Here is a 24,369-nt window from a genome sequence, read left to right as displayed (position 1 = left end):
TAGGGATCATCACAGTGATCCCCAGATGAACACCTACATGCTGTAGAGCACACCCATGCTCTGTCCATTCACACATACTTTAAATGCAGACTTTGACTCTTTAAAAAAAAATCAAATCAAGTTCCCAGTGTCGCAGTTCAGGACTCACCTGTGGGCGTGGATGTCCTGTGACCAGACAGGTCAATTCTAGAGTCTCACCTTCCCGGATAGTGTAGACCCTCTCGGAGTAGCGCTCCTCCTCTATGTTACAAGCCAAGCCGGAGTGCACAATCCGAACTGTAGGGGGAGCTGTCAGATGGGGGAAAGAAAGACAAGACACATAAAAAGGTAAGTACCTTGTGTTCCTTCACAGAAACCCCTTTAGGAACAATTCGCATTAGACTTGGCCTTAGATCCATCAGCCTTAACACTTTCAACTTCTCCAGGAGCCTACAACTTTAGCTGAGTAGACAGCCTCAAGTTTATCAGTCACCAATAGATTGTGAAAATGGCAAAGGTAGCTATGGTGAGAGAAAATCAGTCAATACTAAATCACATGATAAAATTTGATTGTCAAAAGTTAAGAAATTGCTATCAGTTAACACTGACAATAACGGTCTAATTTAAGAAAAAAATTAATTGCACAGCAAATGCTAGAAAGGGTGTGCAGAGGATTGGAAACGGCCTCCGCTGCTGGTTCCTCTGCAAGCAGGCACAGCCACTGTGGAAAGCGATGTGGTACCCCGGAAACAACTGGCACGAGAAACTCCAGAACCCAAACCGAACAAACTCGCTGCCATCACGTCAAGGCTAACGCATAATGCTCCCCTGTGGGTTTCTGAGACTCTCTTTGCAAGTGGAGAAAGCCCAGCCTTTCTCCCCCAGAGCTGCCAGTGATTTCCACCTGCCTGCCAGGCGGATCACAGACCAATGCTAACCTAACCATGACATCACCAGGGTTCCTTAGAAATCCCATACAACCCAGCAATACCTCTGCTGGGCATATATAAGAAAGAAGGAAGATATGTAAATAGATGCATGCACCCTTGTGTTCATCACAATAGCAAGAATTTGGGAATTTGTACTGATTGTCCTGTACAATGTGTATTTTGAACAATTCAAATTAAATATATGATCAAAACCTGGCCAAAAGCCAAAAGGCCGTCCGTCAATAGAAGAATGGATAAAGAATCTTCAGCACATACACTGGGCACTGCTATAAAGCAAAGATGAAACCATGAAACACCTCATAGCATGGATGGACCAAGAGAGCATTATGCCACTCAGCGCAGTTGGTTTATCACAAGATGACAGAACTGTATGAGACCGCTACTGTCAGGATAAACAGCAAGACCAAGAGTGCACACCAAAGGGAACCAACTGTGGGGGTTCACAGGGGAGGGGAGGCAAGAAGGTTGACAAGCATAGACTTGGGGGTAAAGGAGGATGAAGGTCCAAAAGAGGGAAGAGAGAATTCAGTGGAGTGGGGGCGGAGGAGGGGGGGAGCTGGATGGGGTGTGGGTGAGAGAGATCATGGGGATGAGGGAGAGGTGAGTGCCTGGAACTGTTAAATGCAGAGTTGACACACTGAAATGTAAACTCCCCCTAATCCAAATAAAAACAGAAGTTTAGTGATAGATGTGTAGTTTTCTTATTAAGGTAACTGAAAAGGAATAGGAAACCCAAATGGAGGAAAATGGCATCAGTCAACTAATTTTATGAGTCTGACCATCTCTGATCTTAGGCTATATGCAGGGAACAAAGGGTTGAGATGATTTGTTTCTCAGCCATTGAAAAGCCTCTTAATTTGCCATATTGAGAAGCCTCTGATTTGATACAAGCAACAGCTCTCTAAATGAAGTCACAGAAATTGTCAGTAAAACATTGAGACCCAAGTACAAAACTCTGAGGACTGTCAAAAAGTCTCGGGAAGTTATCCAAATACATGTTTTTCTTCTACTTTAGTGCCACGGGGCTAATAAAACTTGATTAGTGCTCATTGAGTGCCATATAATTTTGCTATATGCAAAAAACCCCTCTCAATACTCAGGCAATAAGATGTGCCTGTCATTAAGTAGATTACTGCCAGTTTCTCACTTCAAAATAAAGCTTATCTCCACTTGTGAACTCAGCATTTTTATTTATAATGAATTAGAGGATGGAATAGTTGTCTTAATTAATGCAAATGAAAAGGCTATATTTAAGGAATAAGTCTCAAGATTTTCTGGGAGTAATCTTCATTCTAAATAGCAGTATTATTACCAGAGGCTATAGTTGCTTAAGGAGCGCGGTGGCATTATCAAGTAAGTGTTGGGCTGGTGAGCTGCAAGGTTGGTGGTTCAAGTTCACAGGTATACTGTGGGAGAAGGGTGAGGCTAACTGCTCCCATCAAGATTTACACAGCCTTGGAAGCCCTCTATAGGGTTGTTAAGAATATATTTTTTAAGTTGCGAGTCCTAATGACACAGTAGTTAGTGTTCAGCTACTAACCAAAAAACTGGGAGTCTGAATCCACCAGCTGCTCCTCAAGAGAAAGACTGTATTCACAAAAAAGTACAGCTTTGGAAACGCTCTAAGGCAATTGTACTATTCGTGCAAAAATTTCAAAGACAGTGGGTTTGGTTCTGAGATGACAACAGCAGTCAGGAGATCAAAGGACTCACAGCATGGGGCAAATATTCTTACCCAACATGCCAAAGACTTCTTTAAAGTGTTAAAAAGTGAAGGTGTCCTTCTGAAGAATAAAGTGCCCCTGACCCAAGCCATGGTACTTTTGCTCGCCTCAGATGTATTCTAAAGCTAGATAATGAATGAGGAAAATGGAAGAAAAACTGATGGGGTTGAATTGTGGTGTCCACAATGTTCAAAGCAAGCAGCTCGGTGCTGGAAGGCCCAGGGCCAGAATGCTTATGAGGAGCAAAGACGGGGAGCTTCATCTCACATACAGGGACCATGTTATCAGGAGAGTTCAGACCTGGAGAAGGACATACAACTGACCAAGTAGAAGTCAGTGAACAAGAGGGCGATCATCAATGAGCTTGATGTAATGGCTACACCAGGGGCTCCAACATAGCAAGGCTTGTGAGGATGGCCAAGGACCAAACAAAAGTTTTACTCTACTGTGCATAAGGTTACTGTCAGTTGGTATAACTTCAGAGCACCTAACATGAACAACAAGGATCCCAGAGACTCAACTGTTAAAGTGACTGATTGCTTAATGAAACCTGGAGGTCCTAATCCATGCATAAGGCCCAAGGAAGAAAGACTGATCAATGTCTCCCGTCAAGGTCACAGCCATGAAAATCCTCTAGGCGCATCTACTCCGTCACATGAAATCTCTATGAGCTAAATGGACTCTACAGCACCAGGAGTCCTTGTTGTTGATATGAATAAGAACTGGGCTATTAAATAATAAGTCGCCATTTAGAACTCATTCAGAGATGCCGTAAGAGAAAGACTTGGCGGTCTGCCCCTGAGAGGTACAACACGCTACTCTGAAATACATGAGTTGAATCAACTTGTTGGCAACTGGAATGATTGCTTGAAACATGAGTGCTGGCATGTTCTGATTTTTTAAATAAAACATTAAAAAGACTATGGGTCCTATGCATTTGAAAATGAATTTGGTTGTTCTATTACCTTAAAACACATTATTGAAAGTCCAAAACAATCTCTTCCTGAAAACTCCGAGTTAAAAAAATTGAATTGGATTACTGATTTATAATATCTGATGCTTTATTTTATATAGGATCAATGTATAAACATTCATATGATTTCAGAGTTATAAGGGCCATGTTTCATTACCGTCCTTAATTTCATGCAAAAACTGGACAATGGAAAAGCCCGTTGTGACCAAACAAAACTTGTTATTTCAATTTCTGACTGGGTGCCTAAGCAGAATTTGTTTTTTCAGACATCAATTTTGGAACTTGCTCTTGAATATCCACCCTCAAATGAAACGTGCAAAAACTTACCATCAGTGACATTAGAATTAAGAGCAATTTCTCAAAATATATTCATATATTTGCTACATTAAGAAAACACTAGCAGAACTATTTGAAAATGCAGATTATAGACTGCTGTACCCAGAAACATGCTATGCCTGAGGAAATCTCCAGAAATACGCATTTTCCCCAAACATTCCAGGTGACTGTAGTGATGGTGTAAATTCAATCAGATTATTAGAAATATTTTCTGAGTATTATAAATATTTGTGGGCTAAGAGAAATAAAACCCAAAAGATTAATTTAAAAAATAATATCTCCTTTGTTTTTGTTTTTTTAATAATTGAATTCCATTTCACTGGGTTGAAAAATTAAATACTTACACAAATTAAATATTTGGTTTTGTCTATAACACTAATTCAGCAACAATTTTCTGCAAGGTCTTTGGATCCCGTCTAGACATTGTAATCATTTGTTTGGTTTTATGACACTGAAATCCTTATCTTTAGAGATTCTTAGTATGCTAAAATCTGTTTCATACAATGTTTTCTATAAATCATTTTCTGAAGTGATCAAATTTAAATGTCTATTTAAATAAGCAATATTAGAGGGATATCAATTTGGGAACATCTGTCCTATAGTGATGTCCATATTATAGTGGGTAACAAACTGATGACAATCAACAAAGTCTTACAAAGTAAAAATAGAAAAGAAAATAGCTTATTATATCCACTATTTTGAAATGCATCCGTACACTAAAGTTACTTCAATAAGTGATAGCCCAGAGGGTTATTAATACAGCTAATTATACAGCAAGATGGCATCTGATCCAGATTAATTTGCACTTTTAATTTTGGTTTTAACTTCAAATCAACACATGGTATTGTTATTTTTAAGATGTAACTTACAAAGGGTCATTATGCAAACAAGTAAATGAAAATTTAAATTATACGGTAAGCACTTTGTGTTCCTTTGCAAGGGTTAAACATCTGGTATTTTATAGTTAACGCATTATAGGAGAAGGTAATTGCTTATATATCGTAGTCATATGAACCCACTGCCTGTCTCATAGACAGTAGTATGGTATAATTGTATTATGTACCCAGGGTAGTTTAATCGTTCACCAAACCATGCATGTTTAAGTTCTATTTTTCCCCAGAATTTATTAAAACATGTTTAGGACTTCCACTGCTCAATGATAAAGTGTCCATTCTGTAAGCTTCTTCACTCTTGTGAGTCACCAGAAGCAATTCCAAATCAATGATTTTCTTTCCAGATTAAAGAAGGCAAACTTACAGATGTCAAGTGACCCATTGACAACACCACAGCTCAATTATAGTTCCATTTTAGCCAAAATGAGTCTAGAACATTGTTCTTTGTTATTTTCACTACACCTTATGGTCTGCTAAGAAATGTATATCAGTTAAATTTGAGTTCTAATTATCCCCATACTAGATGTGGGAAATAACGAAAGGACTGCAAATGTTCATGAAAATAGTTTCGACAGCCGAACTAGGCTGAGGAGATGAGTATTATAATGTCTCCAAACTTAACAATGCATCATTGTCCCAACTCATCATCCTGCCTCGACAGTCCTTGCTCAAAACATGGTACCTTCCAAGTGACAAAATAATCTTCTGAAATTTGTATTACAGCCATATGTCTCTCATGGTTCAAAAAAAAAAAATGTCATCCAGTCAATTCCAACTCAGAGTGACCCTGTCAGCTAAGTGTTGAACTGCCCCTGTGGGTCTCTTTATGAAAATAGGAAGCCTCCTCTTTCTCCCTTTGAGCAGCTAATTGGTTCGAACTGCTGGTGTTGTGGCTCAGCAAGTAACCCACAATACCACCAAGGCTCCTCTCATGCTTACAAACTTTACAAACCAGGGCTCCTCTCATGCTTACAAATGGGTATGACTTTTTACAGGGCCCTACTTCCTGCACCTGACATTCCGGTACTCTGTAAATAGTTCTCATTTGCTTACCCAACCTGAAATACAACTTCCCTGTTGAATCAGCCCATTATTGGTGGGTAAATTAGATGTAACATTCAAAGGGTCATTATGCAAAGAAGTAAATGAAAATTTAAATTATACAGTGAGCACTTTGTATTCCTTTGTATTAGTGGGTAAAGCTCAATGGGATTGGAAATGTCTTCACTCATGATGGCACCTCATGCAGCTTTCCTGAATGAATGTTCAACCCGATGCTCCTGATGCCTTCTTGGATTACTCAACAATGATTCCTCTTCTCTTCCTTTCCCTTTCCCTTTCTACTCCTCACCCCTCTCCTCTCCTTCCAGTAAAATGCATTGCTCAGGGACTCATATTCTTCTTAACTTTCTAACTTGATATTAAACATCCCAGTGCTCATGTGAATATTGTTTTTGGTATCTGACCCATATCATATAAATCATAGCACAGTTATTTCATAATTAATTTACAATTTCAATTTTAGAAAATGCCACTGTCATGAAGCAGTGGTTATGTTTTGGCAAATCAACCACCACCATGACACTGGATTTATTTACTTTAAATGCCAATGCAATTTGCAATATTATCCTTGAAGCAAGACTTTTTTGCCCCTTTATCTCATTGTTTAAAAAAAAAGAAAAAGCCTCAATTCATCATTCTGAAATTGGACTAAGGGTTATGATCCCCTTTGCCCTGTAGAGTCAGTAATGAATTAAAATGTTAAAATATTGTATGGAACTCATATTCATCCACATTCTCTTGAAGTAAACGTAATCCCATTACATAAAATCTTTCTTAATATTAATCATATCAACTACCATAATTTGAGTAAACTGGCTTTGGGTTCAAAAGGCTATTCTAAAAGGGCAAAAGGGAGACAATCTTTTATCTTGTTAGAGTACACTTCTCAAAGTTAAACCACATTTTCTCTATATTCTCTTGAAGAAAGGACAAAAAGAAATTATTCTCCCAAGGCAACATGTTCATCCTTTCATGTCTCATACGGACTGTAAAGAATACATTTCTTCAGCACTAGCCACGGTACAAGCACAAAACTATATTGGCTGCGGACATGAGGACTAACGTCACAAGCTGTGCTTTCTAGGAGTTCACAGCCTGTTGGTTCTGTCCAATTTATAAAGAAAATAATTAGAGCTGAGTGGGATATTTGGCTTAAGAGAATAGCGCACAAAGCCCTAGAAGAGGACAAAGCAGAGGGTGGGTGAGCTGGCCTGCAGGGTTCGATCAGGTCTCACTAAATCCGCGACATTTTCCCTAGGTTGGGAAAACTGCCTGTGGTGAAGGAAAGAGAAACAATGCGCTCAAGCCATCTCCATAAGAGTGTCTCCCTAGTTTGGAAACTTTCTACACTAAAACCTCATTCAGGTAGTTTATTATTTATGCCAAACCAAGAGCCACTGTTACCATTCTTCTGGTATGACACTTTGGCTCCAGTTACTCCCATGTGTGGAAGGTGGATAAAGGTAGAGAGAATGTGGCCAAGACCACCCATACCCTAGCACAAGCATGCAGGAGCACCCCAGGTAGACCTGGGAATGGATTCTTTTAGAGATTTAATATACAGGACTTGTGGTTAATTGAACATGATGGTGGCAGAGAAGTACAGATGACATCAAAGATTATCCCTTTGGTCACTAGATGAAGCATGGCGATCTGTTCATGGGGATTCATGTTGCCAACTGAATACCGCCATTCATCAACCAGACTGTCTGGTCCTGGTGTAGCTCACACATTTCGTGGGGGAGGCAGTGTAGGGACAAGAAATCTCACTGGTTTGTCCTCTCAGAATCTCTAGTGAATCACCCTGATCTAATATCCCTCACATATTCTAGCTTCTCTCTGTGTGGAACAGAAACGAAGAGAGACTTATTATTCCTACTTGGCCAGGCAAAAGTAATCAAATTGGCACATGTCACACCATTCCGTTAGCAGTCAGTCAATTTTGCTTTATAAGCAAACATAAGGATAATAAATCTCTTATTCCAATTGTCTGTTGATTTAAGTGATTACATGCTTTCATAAAACACTCAGGTGTTTAATCAGTATTGCCAATGATTGGTCTCACGTGTTTACTTCAGATTTTCCACTACCGCTTATTTTTACAGTAACTCCCATTTTTCTTACTTTCTTTCCTACCTGAATTATAGCTTTATTATTTGATTCTTTTTCTCCCAGTCTGGAATTTAAGTGTTGGATATATAGATCTAATTCGTATGTGTACCTCTTGCTTGCAACTCAATTCCTTAAGCTAATTACATTACATACTCTAAAAGTATCAAATCTGGGAGGGCTGTAGGGAACAAGAGAATATTTCAGTTTGCGATGCTCTCAGTGAGATGAGCAATGACAGATAAACTATTACTACAGATAAAGAATAGAGTTCTTGAGTGGTAGTTGATAATTGTCAGGAGCTGGGCAGAAGAAGTCTCTAAGCACAATGTGTAGAGTGAAAATTGACATAGGCAAGATGAGAGAACCCTGAAGGACAGGAACTTCTAAAGTGTAAAAGCCAAGGTAAGAGACTTGCATGGTTACGAAGTCAGAGAAGTTGGAGGAAAACAGAGAAGATGGCACTTTGAGAAACTGCATGAAGAGAGGCGCAAGTGTGCTGGGCAGTCCAACCAGGTCAGGTCTGAGGCGCACCTTTGACGATTAGAATTTAAGATATGCCAGTGGATAACAGGGAGCAAACGACTAATGACAGTGAGATGTAGTACAGCCAATTAAGCACTTAGCTCCTAACCAGAAGGTTGGTAGTGCAAGTGTGCCCAAAGGTACCTTTGAAGACAGGCCTCACAGTCTGTGTCTAAAAAGTCGCGCCACAAGAACTTGAGTGAGTGCCGTTCCACTCAACTCAAAAGCTACTGATTTGGTGTTTTTTTCTTGGCTTGAGGTTTAGGAGAAAAACTGTAAGTCAAGCCAAGCTTAGGAAAAAAGTATGTAAAACTGTAAAATTGAGTATTTTAACACTATCGAACCATCACATCGCAAAGACTACTTATTTACATTGCAAGAAACAAAACAGAATGTCTTTCACACATAAATGTAACACTTGGTCTAAACTATACTATGTTAGTGGAGTATGTATTACATTGCTAACTGCAAGGTCAGCAGTTTGAACCCACCAGCTACTCCACAGAACAACGATGAAGCTTTCTGATACTGTAAAGCTCGATAGGCTCAGAAACTCAAAAAGCCCATTCTAGTCTGCCTGACTGAAGCAACGGGTATCAGACTGGACTGGAAGCAGTGATTTCTAATTTGTTTCTGGCTTGTATTACTATCTAGTGTTATTCAACATTCATTTTCTAAAACACACATTGTCTACAGAGCCCGTTTTGTTTTATATTTCTTTTGTTTTCAATTTTTAAAAAATTGTTGCTTTTCTGTTTATTTACCCTTTCTATTAGTTTCTAGGGATACTATTAAATAGTATGACACAATGAGTGATCAGAAAGAATAGAAATTCATTTTCTCACAGTTCTGGGGGTTAAAACCTAATGAGGGCATTAGCTAAATTGATTCTCTTAGTAACTTTCTGTCCTAATTTTGGCTGTTATACTATGTCACACTCCCCTGTATGTGACTCTGTGTCTGATATTTAGTTGTTGTTTAAGACAATAAGGGAGTGATTAGGTATTGGACCCACCCACTGTGTCTCTGCCCTACTGGCATAGCACAAGAAAACTCCTGGATCCCACAAGAGCCATAATGACAGGTACGTGGATGGCACTTCCACATATCTTTAGGAGGAGGGTAATCCATTCTATAACATCCTTTTAAAACTTGCACTTTGCTAACCGCTATGACACATAAAGAAATCCTTCAAAACTCCAAACTTTCTCTAAAATAATATCAGACAATCAGGGATCTTCCCCAGTAGCCTACAAATATATTTCATCTCTCTCATATTAAAGAGGAATGGGAAAACAGTAACAGCCTCATTCCATCAACGAGTCTCCACTTATCTTTCCTTGAGTTAGCGATTAGAAATAGTCCGCATGAGTCCACCCCCTCACCCAACCTTCCCTACCCGGATTGCAAAATTCAGTACACTGCGGTTGGTCTAACTGCCTATCATTTGTATTTATTAAAAAAAAAAAAACAAAGAAAGAAATCAGGGGTAGGAGGAAGTAGAATTTAAAATGTGTTTGAGTTTCTACTTCCTCTTCCTCCCGATTTCTTTCTCTTTTCAGGTTGCTCTTTTGTGTGTTATTACTTTAATCATTTCCCAGTCTTGATTCACTTGAGAGGACCCTTGGTTGTTACAGGGATTATGCATGTTGTGCTGCAACCTTCCAGATCAGCTGTTCGAAACCGTGCCCCTGCACTGAGAGAGAGGGATTGCGCTTTTTTCTCCCATAGAGAGTTATAATTTCGTAAACTCACCTAAGCATTTCTACCCTGTCCTATAGGGTTCCCATGAGTCAAAATTGGCTCAATGGTAGTGAGTAGTAAATGGCTTATGTGCCTTCACTTAGGACCCTTTGAAACAGCAGTTAATATAGATTATTAGTCGATATGCAAGTACATTCATTACCATGCTCATTGCATCCTCAAATATAAGCATGTACTAAACATGCAATTAAGCAAAATGCTCAATATGTGTATTCCAAGAATTTCCTGGGGCTCTAGTGGCATAGTGGTTATGCGTGGGGCTGCAACCCTAAAGGTCAGAAATTCCAAACCACCAGCCACTCTGCAGAAGGTAGACCCGTCTCTGTACTCCCATGAACAGTTACAGTCTGGGAACCTCAAGGGGAGCAATTCGACCCTGTCTTAGAGGGCATCTATGATTCAGCAATAACTCGAGGGCAGTGAGGTTTTATGTTTTGTTTTGTTTTGTTTTTTTAAGAACTTTCTAAAACAAAGTTAAAGTTCTTTTGTTATGTAACCGTGAAAGGTCAAAACCCTTACATACAAAAAGCATGTGCATAATTCTAAATCAGTACTGAGCTATGTCCTATTGGTTATTTTTAATTAACTGCTATTTCAGTATCACTGTGAACTTATTTCTATCAACCCTCCCTATATTTGGCTAGCCTCATATCCCTGTCCACTGGAGGAAATATTGCTTCCTTTAATTTGATGAGGTATACAGTGAAAATAGTGAGATGCTGTTGATTATTCTGCATGTAGTCAGGAGAAGATCATATCTACCTCTTTTGAGTTTAGTGAAAGCCTCTGAATATGGAAGGCTTTAATATTTTGTATTATTTCCTCAGCACATTTGATCAGCATTGTTATAAATTAATTGAGCTTCCCTGAGAGGCTCTCCAAACCCAAAGAAAGGTAAGAAAATTAAACCATGAAGCCACTGGTTTTATAAGGCAGCTATTAATGCTTCCCACATAAAACTTAAAAAATTAAAATATTCACATGATCTTTGTTTTAGCACATGATCTTTTAGGTCCTTATTAGTCAAGAATTTAAAGTAAAGGGGCTTAAATGTTTAGTTTAAGTTCAACTTATCTGTCTAAATGCAATATGAGTACAAGTGTGCTATTTTAAGAAGATGGAGGAATGTTTTTCATAAAAAGAAATCAACAATACTCGATAACAATGTTACTATATCCATAAAATTTTAAAGTTAAACAAAAAAGCAATAATTCATTTCTGTTCACAAAAAGAAACTGCGCATAATATTATCTTTTGTAGCCATTACGAATCAAAGTATTAACCTTATAGACAACCAAATACAAAACTGAAAAATATTCATCTGAATTAAGTTTCACAATATGAAATATGTGTCTGGAGGTTTTTGTTCTTTTCCCCACTTACAACTCTCATTATTGTTGGAAGCTGAAACATAGTCCGGTCAGAAACAGTCATTATGTTGGATTCCGCTGTGGACACCACGGTGTTAATCCACCTGGTCAGGGTCTTTCATCTTTCTCGCTGTCTGTCCCTCTACTTGACCAAACATGAGGTCCTTTTCCAGGGTCTGGAACTCTGTCACATCTTTAAATTTTCCTGCACGGGGCTTCCATATTTGCAACTCCAGTTTTCATCAGAAACATCTTTCTTTGCTTTCATCTACAAGTGTTACATATTAATCTCCACAGCTAAAACTTCAAAGACTCGTATGTTTTAGAGAAGGGGGGGGCGGTGCAAGCTCTATTGAATTTGAAGTTCTTAACATTCTTTTCAAAATATGACATTTGACGACTTCTGACATGTGTACCTGAGAGGAACTGTGGGCCATCAAGTCTAGCACAGCCATTCACAGTCACTGTCATCTAGGCCCTCTGTCTCTACTTGCTGCCCCAACCCTACACCTTTCACCATGTTAGTATTTCCCAGGAGAAACAGATGATCAACACCTGGGGAATACTTGAAAGTGCATCATGTATTTCATTAATCTCCCTTTTTTTCTCATAAAAGACTTGCATAGACTAAACTTGGCAACCAAACATAAAGGTAAGTGCTTGCTCCATCTCTATCAGGATTATCATGTTCTATACACAAGGTTCTGTGTTTATATTGGGTCCTATGCCACATCCCTAATTGTATTCACATAAAGGTTAAGTCAGGTCTCTGTCAAACCTATATATTTTAGATGAAATACAATAACCAACAACAGCCAATTGCTGCCAAGTTGACACCAATCCATGGCAAGTCCACATGTGTTGCCTGAGAGCTGTAATCATAGTTCAGCAGGTTTCTCAGAAGTCTATCACCGGGCCTCTGTGTGGACCTGCACTTCAACTCTTTGGTGATCAGCCAATTATGTGACCCATTTACAACACCCAGGAGAAGCACTTAAATTACAAGGACTCCATGAACTGTGGAGGACAGACCACAGACTATCAAAGAAAAAAAATCTGGGGAAACTGCAAGAAGTTTCTTTCTTGATTATATGGAACTATTATTGATAGACTATAAGTCAGTGCAAAGGCATAGTGAAGGAGACAGTGAAACTATTATAACATTTTAGCTTGGGGTGGCATATATCCTTAAAATCTTTGGTCAGTTCTTTCTGTAAATCAAATTTGGGACACAGCTTCCTCTTTATAATGTTAGAAGCCATATATCATGTGCATAAAGAATCCTTCAAGGTGCTTTGAACCAAATCATACCTGTCTTTTATGAAATGTCACAGTACCTTAAGAAACCAGAACACTCTTAAAGGCACAGGTAGTTTATGAAAGTACCCCTCCACTCCTTTGATTTCTCTTGACTCATATGTGCCTAAGTGTACTCATCATATTTCTAAATAAAAGAGCTTTCCAGCTTTCTTGGAAATAATCACAAATCCCCAGCCCATGCCAAAATAAAATTAGCCTCATCATTGTGCTCCAACCTTAATCACAAATTGGGTATTTAAGGAAATTCATTATTTATTCCAGTCTAGCACACCAAGAAAACAAACAATATTTACGCTAGATTATGCCAAAAAGAAACCTTCCATTTGCCTGATGGCAGGCAGAGAATCCCGACGCTTGCCCCTTTCTCTATTGAGTCTGCCCATTGAAGAATCACTGTCTATTACCTGTCCCAAGATGGGAACCTGTCACAACGATGCCTCTCAGAATCCCATGTAGAAGAAACAGTACCATAGTGGTATGCACCCAAAGAATGCCTCCGCTTTCCTGCTGAACCAAGAAGAGCAGGTACCACAAACCAGGGATGATTCAGACTCCACTGGAGAAATGGTCTTATGAACTGAGAATTTACTAAGACAGCTTCTTGTAGCATTACTTGCCATCCACGTGGTTCCAATACACAGTGATCCCACACACAACAGAACAAAGCACCACCATGTCCTGTCCATCTCCCTCTTTGCAGCTTCCCCTCCATTTTACTAAGCATGATGTCCTTCTCTAGGGATTGGTCTCTTGCCAATACTCAAAGTATGTAAGATTTATAGCTATCCTTGCCTCCAAGAAGCACTCTGGCCATACTTCTTTCCAGACAGCTCTGTTTGTCCCTATAGGCATCCACAATACTTTCAATATACTTCTGCAACACCACCATTACAATATATAGATTCTACCTCAACCTTCCTTATTCAATGTCCAACCTTCACAGGCAAATGAGGAGATTGTAAATACCAAGGCTCAGAGCAGGGAGCACCTTAAACCTCAAAGTAACATCCTTCCTTTGCTTTTCAATATTCTAAGTGGGTCATGTACAGCAGATTTATCTAATGCAACACATCCTTTGATCCCTTTGCTGCTTCCATGAGCATTGCTTGTGGATCCAAGCAAGACAAAATATGGACAACTTCAACTTTTTCTCTGTTTATCATGATGTTACCTATTGGTCCAGATGTGAGGATTCTGGTTTTCTTTACATTGAGTCATAATCTATACTAAAGGTGACAGCTTCTTTTGCTCATCTTAATCCTTTCTAATGTGGATCTGGTGGTGCTATGGTTAAAGTGCTCAATTACTAAACATAAGTGGTTTGAGCCAACTGATCTCTGGGAGAGAGGTTTGGCACTCTACTTCTGTAAAGATTATGGCTTTGGGAACACCATGTAGAGTTTACTCTGTCCTGTCGGGTCTTCCCGCATCAAAATCAAAACAGTCCCTGAGAATTCCCTTTTAATTATTGAGAAACACATGTTTTTGCTTCCATAGAGAGAAGACGAAACACTCCTGGTAGCAGCATGTAAAAACTTGAGTTTTGACATCAGTTCTGATTTACAGCAGAAACAAGTTTTCAGGGGGTTGTTACCGGGTTTTTTGTTTGTTTGTTTTGTTATTTTACTGTGCTGCTTCTGAATTTTCAAAAGATCATGCATTCTTTCCACGTCGGGGATTCAGGAGAAAATAACATAACATTGTCAATTATTTCTGTAGTGACAAGTGAAGGAATAAAAAAAAATTAAATTACCTTGTGTAATACAGCTATGAAATAAAAACATGTATCTAAATAATACAACACAAAGTATAAGAATCATTAGTAAAAATAACAATTTTAATTGTTAAAGTTCCCATAGATTGAAAAGAACCATAGAAGCAGAGGAAGTTCCAAGTTTCTGTGAAAAAAAACAACCCCAATTTCCATGCATTTGAGATGGAATTTTGAGACTCTCCCTGAAGATATTCATGAGATCTATGGCATGTGCAACACCATCCCCTGAAAGCCCTAACTGTGTCCTCGCCCAGATCACTGACTTAGTAGGCGCTCGGGACTAAACTCGTGGTGGGGGCCAGTCAGTTGGCACTGGATTGGCAGAACCGATTTTTTTTTCTTGAGTTTGGCAAACTGGTTGTTAAAATTTTAATTATAATCAGGATTCTCTTTAAGGTGGGCACTGGGCAGCTGCCTGATGTGGAAATAAAAAATTTACACCCCTGGCTTTTTAATGTTTATCAGTGTAGCAGCATATTCGAAACATCTGTGGCAATGTTCACTCTGTGAGGTGTTATTTAATATTTTTTAATGAATATTTTAAATCTCTTTCTTAGAACATAATCTGGTTCTGTGTACCTCTTTAGATCTTATATAAGTATTAATTGTATGAAATAAGGAAAAAAACCCTACCTTTCAGCATTTCATTTTTTAAATATGGAGCACACTCATTAGGGAACTGAACCTGGTGTTGAATTATTTGGACCCCACCACTGGGCTGAATGCACCTCTCTCTTTGGAAAGTACCTGAATTTCTTCTGTTTACAGCATAGCAGGACTCTGTTGTCAATTTCTTTCTCCATTTTTTTCCCTAAATAAACACATAAGTATACTTGCTAAGAATTGTCACAATTGCTTCTGGTGACGGTAGGGTTTCTTAATAAATCAAACAATTTGGGAAATTTGTCATATTACAAAAATCTTAAGAGCAATAGTAGTTAAATGAGTAATCTATAAAGTACACCAGATATTTTAGATTTAATTTTATATCATTAGCCCATTTTCTTCGTTACCAACTTCTAGTTTAGTGTTTTACCTGTGGTTTTGAACTAACAGGTCAATATTTTAAAAATAAGTAAATAATCACTTTTAAACATAATTCCTTGTTACCATGATGAAATTCTCTCAGCATTTTTCATAAACTTAATTTTAAAATGTCATTTTGGAAAATTTTCTAATTTTTCCCTAAAGAATAAATTAGACCATGCTGATGTTAGGTGGTAGACCGAAAAAGCTATTCATACTTAATTTTATTCAGATTGTTCATAAAGTTGATTCAGTAGCTTTCAAAATTTTCTTCCCAAAACAATGGTCTATGAGCATTAACATATTCAACATTGTTCATTCTAATGATGTTGTAAGAAATCTGAACCCCTTATTTACTTTATTTACTCTTTGATCTTCACCATAGGGTTAGGTATTCAACATTTTACTTTTTGTTTGACGCTCTGTAATATCCACCTATGGAGGAAACCTACATGGCCCGCCCAGTTGTTACTGAGTTGATTCTGACTCACCGTGACCCGTGTGTAGAAACAGATATGGGAGGAGTAATATTATTGATGAGAATGAAAATAATTACATTTCTTTTCCAAAATTTCCATGAAACAAATACCTCCTTCAAAAATAAAGAGTATAAATGAGAAGCAGTTGTAAAACTGGCATGTATTTCATTTAAATCACATATTTAATAAAATGACCAAATCGTCAACACACCTGACTTTCCCCTTAGATAACAATTGATGAAGGAAGGAATGAAAATCATTGCTGACAATGTCAACTGCAACTAGTGCTTTTGAAAAATAAACATGGAGAGTAAACACAAACATCTTAGAAGAGTAAATCATATTTCATTTGCTTAATTAATATCACAGACTAATTTAAATAAATAAAAATCAGGAGACATCTATGAAATAAGTAACCAGTTTACTAACAGAGAATAGAGTAGGAATCCATATCACTGTTGTCTAATTTATCACTATCATTGGTATCCGTAAATATAGTATTTTGACATGCAGAAGACAAACATATCTTCTTGGATGACATCCCACAAAGACCTGTTTTCAGAGGAGTAAAGTATTTGTAACAAATTCAAATAAATATGAAAACTATTATAAAATGTTTCCTATACTGAAATTTTAGTATGTAAAGTGAATATCCAAGGAATGACATAAACCAAAATGTTATTATGTAAATTAAGTCACTATTTTAATTAAGGGCTAGAAATGAGAGACCTGAGGGCCTAATTCCAGAGCTATTTTGACATATATCAAATGTTCCTTAATTTCTAATGAAAGGCCTTGTTGACAAGTTCTCGTGTCAATATGCTCCCATTAGCTACCAGTACCTTTAAACTGGTGTTTTGTCACTGACATACATTAGCATATCAAATTAGGACAGAAAATTAATTGCTGCACATAGTAATAATTCACATCACAAACTTCAGTCAAATATTTCCAGAAGTACCTCAACAGCAATGAATCTCCCTTTCTAGTGCATTTATGTGAGTAGACTTAAAATGTTTAAATACTCTTTACTTGGGATTATGTATTTGATTACATAATCAAAATATGGAAATCAACTTCATTGTTTAAATGGAAAAATCAAGAAAACTTTAATTTTTAAAACTTAAGGAAAACTCTTTGATGGCAAATGATATAGGTAAACGTACATTCATGGAAACTTCAAATAAAAAGGATTTAACTCATGGCACTAGAATTATTTGTATCTAAAAAATTTGCTCCTACAAACTAAAAAGATAAAATAAGAAATATTCCTTAATATTTGCTATAGAGATCAATAACAGTGTGCTAAGGACTTTTGTATATTTTGGGAGAGTTCTCTTATAGCTTGTATTTATGTCTTATCAAGAAAAGCCTCCAGTAGTGTTTATCAAAACTGCAGAAATATTTCCCTAGATAGATCACATTTTTTGGTTAATCAATTATATTTAGAAAAGGCTCATCAGAATTTAGTGACCTGGAGGGACTATTCAAACACTGGCACTTCCCTTTGCTGTGCTAGCTTATTCTCATCATTTCTCATTCATCAAGCACAGACACCAAGTTATAGGATGGCCCTAGTTACTGTCTACACAGATGACTCCCAAATGCTTCTCCTATCACAGACCTCCACACCGTCCTCATGGACTCCATATGCAGCTGTCTATTTAGCAATGCGTCTTGAATGTTTTCATGTATCTCAATACATGCAAATTGAACTCATGCTCAACAAACCCGTCAGCCCTCAGACAAGATGCCTTCTTTCCAATGTCTGCACATCACTGATTGCTAATCCCATCACACAGTTATACCAGATACCTTACCCTTAATATCATTACCTAATGCAAATAAGTTTGTCCTCTCAATGAACCCACTTCATTTTCATCACAATCATTCCATCTCACGTCATTATTATCCTAGATGCAAACTATTGTAAAAGCATCAAGTCGTGAAAAAAATGCTCTAAACAATTCCTCAGATAACACAATAGTGATTTTCAGTAACAGAGTGCGTCTAGTAGGACTAGACTCTTAAGTTCCTGATTATATTTACCTTTATCCATGTCCCATGTATCCATATTCCATGTCTACTTATTCTTCCCATATGCTTCATCAAAGCCCAAAGGTCTCAGGGGGAAATCACCTTTTTCCCTGCACCTCCACCAAAAGAACTTCAAGCCACACACCAGCCACCACAGAAGCCACCTCTGTCTCCCACAGCTCCCGCAGAGCATTCCACTGAGACCACCATCATCCAGGAGGCTATTTCTTCTTGCCTACCCCCTATATGCTGCAAGGTCACCTCTGCCACACTACCCAAGAGCAGAGAGGACAGTTTTTAGGCTGATAGGCTGGAAACAGTTTGTATTCTGTTTTCCAGGCAAAATACCATCCATTCCTCCATGCCCCAGATTAGGTCAAAGGTCGCTCTAGTCTCCAGATTGGTGCTGGGCATTTTGAACCAGGCCATTGTAGGACGATGAAAGCCTTCTGTGTATCCCCCATGACCTCCTGAGCCTCCCTCTCCCACCCTGATCTCCACGTACAGCGGCAGCATCCCTTGGTGTCCCTCACAGAGTGGTGAACATCTTGTGTACATTACATAGATGCCTTCAATCAAGCAAGAGAAACTTTCAGTTTGGGCATCTTCCCACTAAACCACTCACTAGCAGCAGTTGGCAGTTGGCCAGAACACTGTGGTACCACTTTGGGGCTTTTCTGTTTCCTGGGCCAGGCAAGGATCATGGCTAGCTCATTTTCCATGTTCATCTTATCAAGCCCCAAACTTATTTAAAATACCTGATAGAACACCTAGAATGTCAGTGTTATTTAACCTTTGTACATACATTGCACTGTTATAAGAGTCTTTATCTGGATTGAACACTGAGCTTAATCAAGATATGGTCCTTTCTCCACCAGCCTATGGCAATCCTCTTGTTTTCCAGGGCTCCTCACCCCAACCTCCTCCTTCCCAGCCACTTCTGTTTATGCCTCCACAATCAACGCCCCCCCTCCAAGTTATCAGAATCACTCATCCAAAGAATCTGGTTCTCTCCTCATCCAAAGAATCTTCCAGACTCTTGCCAACAAATATGCATGCTCCCTGGACAGGCCTATGAGCTGCCTGCAGTTGCTGCTCTGCTAGCTATATTGACATCAGTGAGGCTATTAGAACCAGCTGTGGGAGCTGGGAGGGTAATTGTGGGAGGCAGCTTCCTATAACTTGTCTAATGACCATAGCTACTCTGCTGTCCATAGCTGCTGGGCTCCCTATATGCATTCTGCTGGGAGTAACGATTCTGATTATAGCCAACTGTGTAGAGAAAGAGCTGGGAGCAGGATAGTATGGTGTGGTGACTTGCTATAGGGTAGATCTCTCCCAAGGACCTAAGGATGACTGTGGTTACTCTATTTTATTGGATCAGCCGGTTTTAAACCCATGTGCTAGACTGAATTTGACTTGTATAATTGGGCTTTATCATCATATACTCTTGCAGGCATGGCGACTAAAAATTGTTGCTCCTAGGCTGGGCAAAGAGGGTGAGTAACATGCACATTGAGGTGCTTGGGGGCCAAGACAGCGGTAGTAGTATCACAAGTATTAGCGCCGTATTCCTGGACAGGCTGCCTTTACACGTGGGGACAGCCAGAGTAGTATAATCAGTACAAAGCTCTGTCCAAATGGCTGCAGTCATCTGAGCCTGGGTATAACTGACATCAGTGAGCTACCCGAAGGATCCCTCACTTTGTTGTTCAAATACGTGGGTAGCCGGTGCATATGCTTGATTAGGCTGGAAGGAATAAGCACTATTGCCCTGCATATGATGAGACAGTTTATATCATGGTTTCCTTCAGCCTGAGAGCTACACATGAATTGCCTACCCTGAGTTTTAATTATTGTATGGTAGCTTCTACACAGAAAATGTCTGAGAAAATGTTGCTTGAAATGCATGTTTTGTTAAGTTACAACTCTTTCCCTAAGTGTTCTATTGGAATATTCTTCCTAGAAGTAGAGCCTTTGCCACGTTGCTTTAAATTCTGGACTCAGACTACATAAATTATTGGATTTATGCATTCATGTCACAGATTATTACAATTTGTATAAATAGATTTGATAAAATTAAAACAAATCATACCTTCCCAATCCTTTCCTTTGAGTGTCTGTTTCAGAATTATATATAGATACATTTCAAAAAGCATGTTATAATCTGAAAAGTTCTATTTGTCTTTCAAATACTGAAACTGTTTCTGCATACATTGTACATTTATTTTCCTTCCTTGACTGCACTTAGTTTACCCTTCTAGTTTACACATCCAGTGTGCAGTCAAGGCCTGCTACTACACTCCAACCTACAGAAAGATGACAGGAAGGCTGCATTTCCCCAAGCTCATCAGCATTTATTCTGCAGAATAGCTCAAATGAGCAAAGCTTTTTTCTCAAACTAGTGATACCCACCAACAGGGTGATGCCCAACAAATTAGTTTTTTTCTTTCAGAAAGGACACACTTATGCTCCGATACTTGGATTAGGTTAGGAATCTATGGCAGTAGTAGAAACATAATTCAAATACTTTAACTTATTTATCTGTTGGGAATCTAGATGTTTACTGTTTGGCACGCTCTTCTTTGTGATATAAGGATACAGTTACTAAACGTGATGTGAAAGTAGGGTTGAAAAAACCCTCTATATTTCCTTCCACTTGTCTCACCTCTTCTCTCTCTCTTCCTTCCCATGTTATTTTCTCTCTCCTTTATCCTCCCATGCTTCTTGTATTCCCTCTTCTTCGTTCCCATCCTCCCTCACCCCACTGTCTTCCGAGCTTACTTAGATAACATAGTGAATAAGTAATGGATCCAGTCCACAAGAAAATGCCTATTGAAAGGGAAATGAAGTTTCTAAAGCCATGAAGCCCATCTTTTTCACATAAATACAATAAACAAAAGAGGGGTGCCTAAAAGTATGAACTTTTAATAAAAATGCATATTGATTTATCTCTATAATTCTTACATTGAAACAACTTGGACTAAAGAGAATTAGATTGCTTTGAATATCTACATTTATACGAAACATATGAGAGAAGGTTATCAGTCCCTGATGTTTACACTTGAAGTACTGCTCCCTCCAAAACCAAGAACCAAAACTCCAAAAGACAATGTCATAGGAGACAGAGTCAAAAGCCTATTTGGATGAAGAGTTTTAAGGACATAAAGTAATCTGACAAGATAGGAATTATAATAGAATTCACATACCAAACATATGACTGATAAAGATAAATTTGAGAGTGGATTAAGGAAGACAAATTAGATGTAGCTCCTGAATATCTAGCTTTGTCACTCTTTGTTAAGAGTGGGAATACATGTGTGTGCACACACATGAAAATGATGCTACAATCAGTTCTGGGTTAATCCTATACATTTCATTGTAAGCTTCCACTTGTGCACTAGGCCTAACTATGGTCACAGCAGTAAGGAAGAATTTTTTGTTAGTATAACTTAACTTTCATGTAATAGCTTGTTTAGCTAGATCTCTTTTTGACATAGAAAATTTAAAAATATATATAATTTACATATAACAATTCATCCAGATTTTATTTACCAAGTAAAACATCTAAAGATAAAAAGGAATTCTGCTTTTGGCTGTTATACATTGACTGCTCTAAAGTTTTGCAATTTAAAATCCAACCTCTACCTACTTGGATTCCTGTCCTTTAAAACCAGTTATCTTTCGCCGTGGACGGATGCTACCATCTCCTGTTCTTTGGGTTCTTCTGCGTTACAGACAGATCTAACAAGAACAGTAAGAGGCAACTAACAGCTGTCTCCAGCCCAGTGGTACTCAATGAACATACTGTTAACTGGGCCAGAGAGTGGGGAAAAATACCCTGTTCAAGAACAATAGCTGAAAACAGTAACTTTAAAAGTATAGTCACATTACATTACTGTATTAGTCTGGGTACTTTAGAGAAACAAATCCACAGAAGCTCATGTATAAGAGAGAGTTTTATATAAAGGGTAAGTGCACATCAAGAAAACATCCCAACCCAGTGCTGCCCAAGCCCACAAGTCCAACATTAACCCATATGTCCGACACCAATCCACAAAGTCCTCCTCCATCTCACAAAACACACGCAATGACACCGACTGCAGGAAGAAAGTTGAGTCAGTGAACATGTAAGCATCTCAGCGCTGGCAAGGGTCTCCACACAGCTGCTCCAGCACCCAGGGCTGCATCCGGATAGGTCCATGTGGCTTCTCCTCAGGGATGTCTTGTAGGAAGTGAGCCTTGTCAGCTGAAGCAAGGAACTGGCTAAGGCAGCTGCACCCTGATCCAACCATCAGAAAGCAAGAAATCCTAGAACTAGAAAGGTGAGGCTCACCGAGGCATTTATCTGTCCGCCCTTCAATTAACCCCACATGTGTTTATTGGCCAGGTTGGCACAATTAACTAACTACCTCAATTACCAAATGAAACTGCCACCATGTTTTTTAACCTGGATAATTATGTGGCCTTACTTTCATTTTCTGCCGAAGTAATATTATTGATTATTGATCATATTCAAAATGTTTGGTTTCAAAGTTATTGATCATATATACTTATATTTATATGACCAATAATTTCAGTGGAAGAGAAAGATGAAAGCATAAGCACATATTCAGAAAGAAAAAACATCAACACCTTAACCGTTCATGTTCAAATAATTCACTTGATCAAGATCTCTTCTAATTCTAGAATTTCTTACTTTACAGCTGTGTGCATCATTCTACTTAGAAATAAATAGGTTATTTTTCATTAAAATACTAAAGTGGTTATTTTTCATAATACTCAACTTCAAATGTAATAGTAAACAGAGAGGAGAGACTATCCAAGTCATTCCACAGAAAGAAAAGCATTTTCCCCTCCACAGTGTTCTATTTGGATTGATTCCCTGTCGCTGGAGACAGACTCTGACAGACGGGGCCCATATGTCACAGAGCATACGTTTTCAAAATGTACCCAGCAGGAATTACCATAAACAGCAGAGGAGCCAGTTGTAAATGGGGGAAGCTAACTGTTCCTACATGTAAAATAATGTTTCCTCTTTCTTAATAGATATTCTCTTGGCGTGTTTTAAAGAGTTAAAACTAGGTCACCCTCTGACAGCAATCTCATGAAGTACTTTTGTGATGTAATTAGTGAAGAGCTTTATTAGACATATTATAATTGATTAGGGTTCTCTAGCAAGAAAGAAACCGACTTAAACAAAAAAAGGAACCAACTGTTAAAAAGTAATGAAATCAAGCAATCTGTGAAAGAAAGGCAGAGCCTGGGCTAACAGTGCATAGGCTGATTTTGTCCTTCGGGACAAGTGCCAGCACAGTGGAGGCAGGTTTCACGATGTGATCGTATCCAGAAAACAGGACCTGTATATTCTGAATGTAGTCTCCATGGCCTACCACCACCCCAAATGTATTTGTGACCTGGGAATACTCAGATTTTCAGAGTGGACTGAGATATTAGTGTAATAATCCTACTTCCTGTGAAGAGTAGACATTCATTAGATTTTAATTCTTGCTTATTTATCTAACATTTGAATACTTTTCAAGATCATGAGCAATGAGGTGAACACAGGAAACATGTCATCAGCATTGAATTGAGTCAGCTAATCTAAATTACTCTTCAACCCCAGGCCTGCCACATCCCCTAACACACCCGGCTCACGAACACACACACTGCACTGCACTTTCCTTTGCAGCTGCAATACCAGTGAGGGGAAACAAGTTAGTATTTGTCAGAGATAATAAATAGGAGAGGGGGTTCAAGGCTGTATTATAAGAACATAATGAAAAGATTCCTCTTTTCAAAGACTAAATTGAACCATTTGTCTTGGTGAACTTTGTTATAAGTTAAAAACCCTTGTCCCAGAAACAAAAGTCACACATATAGATGATGAATAGCTCCAACAACCCTTTTGAATGACTAATGATACACAAGAATTAAAGATAAAGGTCTCAAGTATAGTTGTTATTTAAATGAGTTGAAGCTAGACTTTGATTAGCATTGATGATAAAATAAATGGCTCATTTCTTGCTTAAGAGAGGTGTGGCAGTT

The 24,369-nt window shown here is 38.4% G+C and overlaps 1 protein-coding gene across 1 annotated transcript in view; it reads right to left on the bottom strand.

The window, feature by feature from the left end:
* The window catches only part of MDGA2 (MAM domain containing glycosylphosphatidylinositol anchor 2), a 1,014,104-nt gene that overhangs the window by 582,550 nt on the left and 407,185 nt on the right, over window positions 1–24,369 (bottom strand). Inside the window, exon 2 of the mRNA XM_004698562.3 lies at window positions 149–288. Within this exon, the coding sequence (XP_004698619.1) occupies window positions 149–288 (140 nt within the window). The remainder of the gene's footprint in view (window positions 1–148; window positions 289–24,369) is intronic.

The sequence above is a fragment of the Echinops telfairi genome, unplaced genomic scaffold, assembly GCF_000313985.2.
Source record: "Echinops telfairi isolate 266 unplaced genomic scaffold, ASM31398v2 ScPeMD7_18;HRSCAF=68, whole genome shotgun sequence".
Classification (NCBI taxonomy): Eukaryota; Metazoa; Chordata; class Mammalia; order Afrosoricida; family Tenrecidae; genus Echinops; species Echinops telfairi.
The sequence above is the reverse complement of the archived record's forward strand: the minus strand, read 5'-3'. Positions and strand labels throughout refer to the sequence as shown.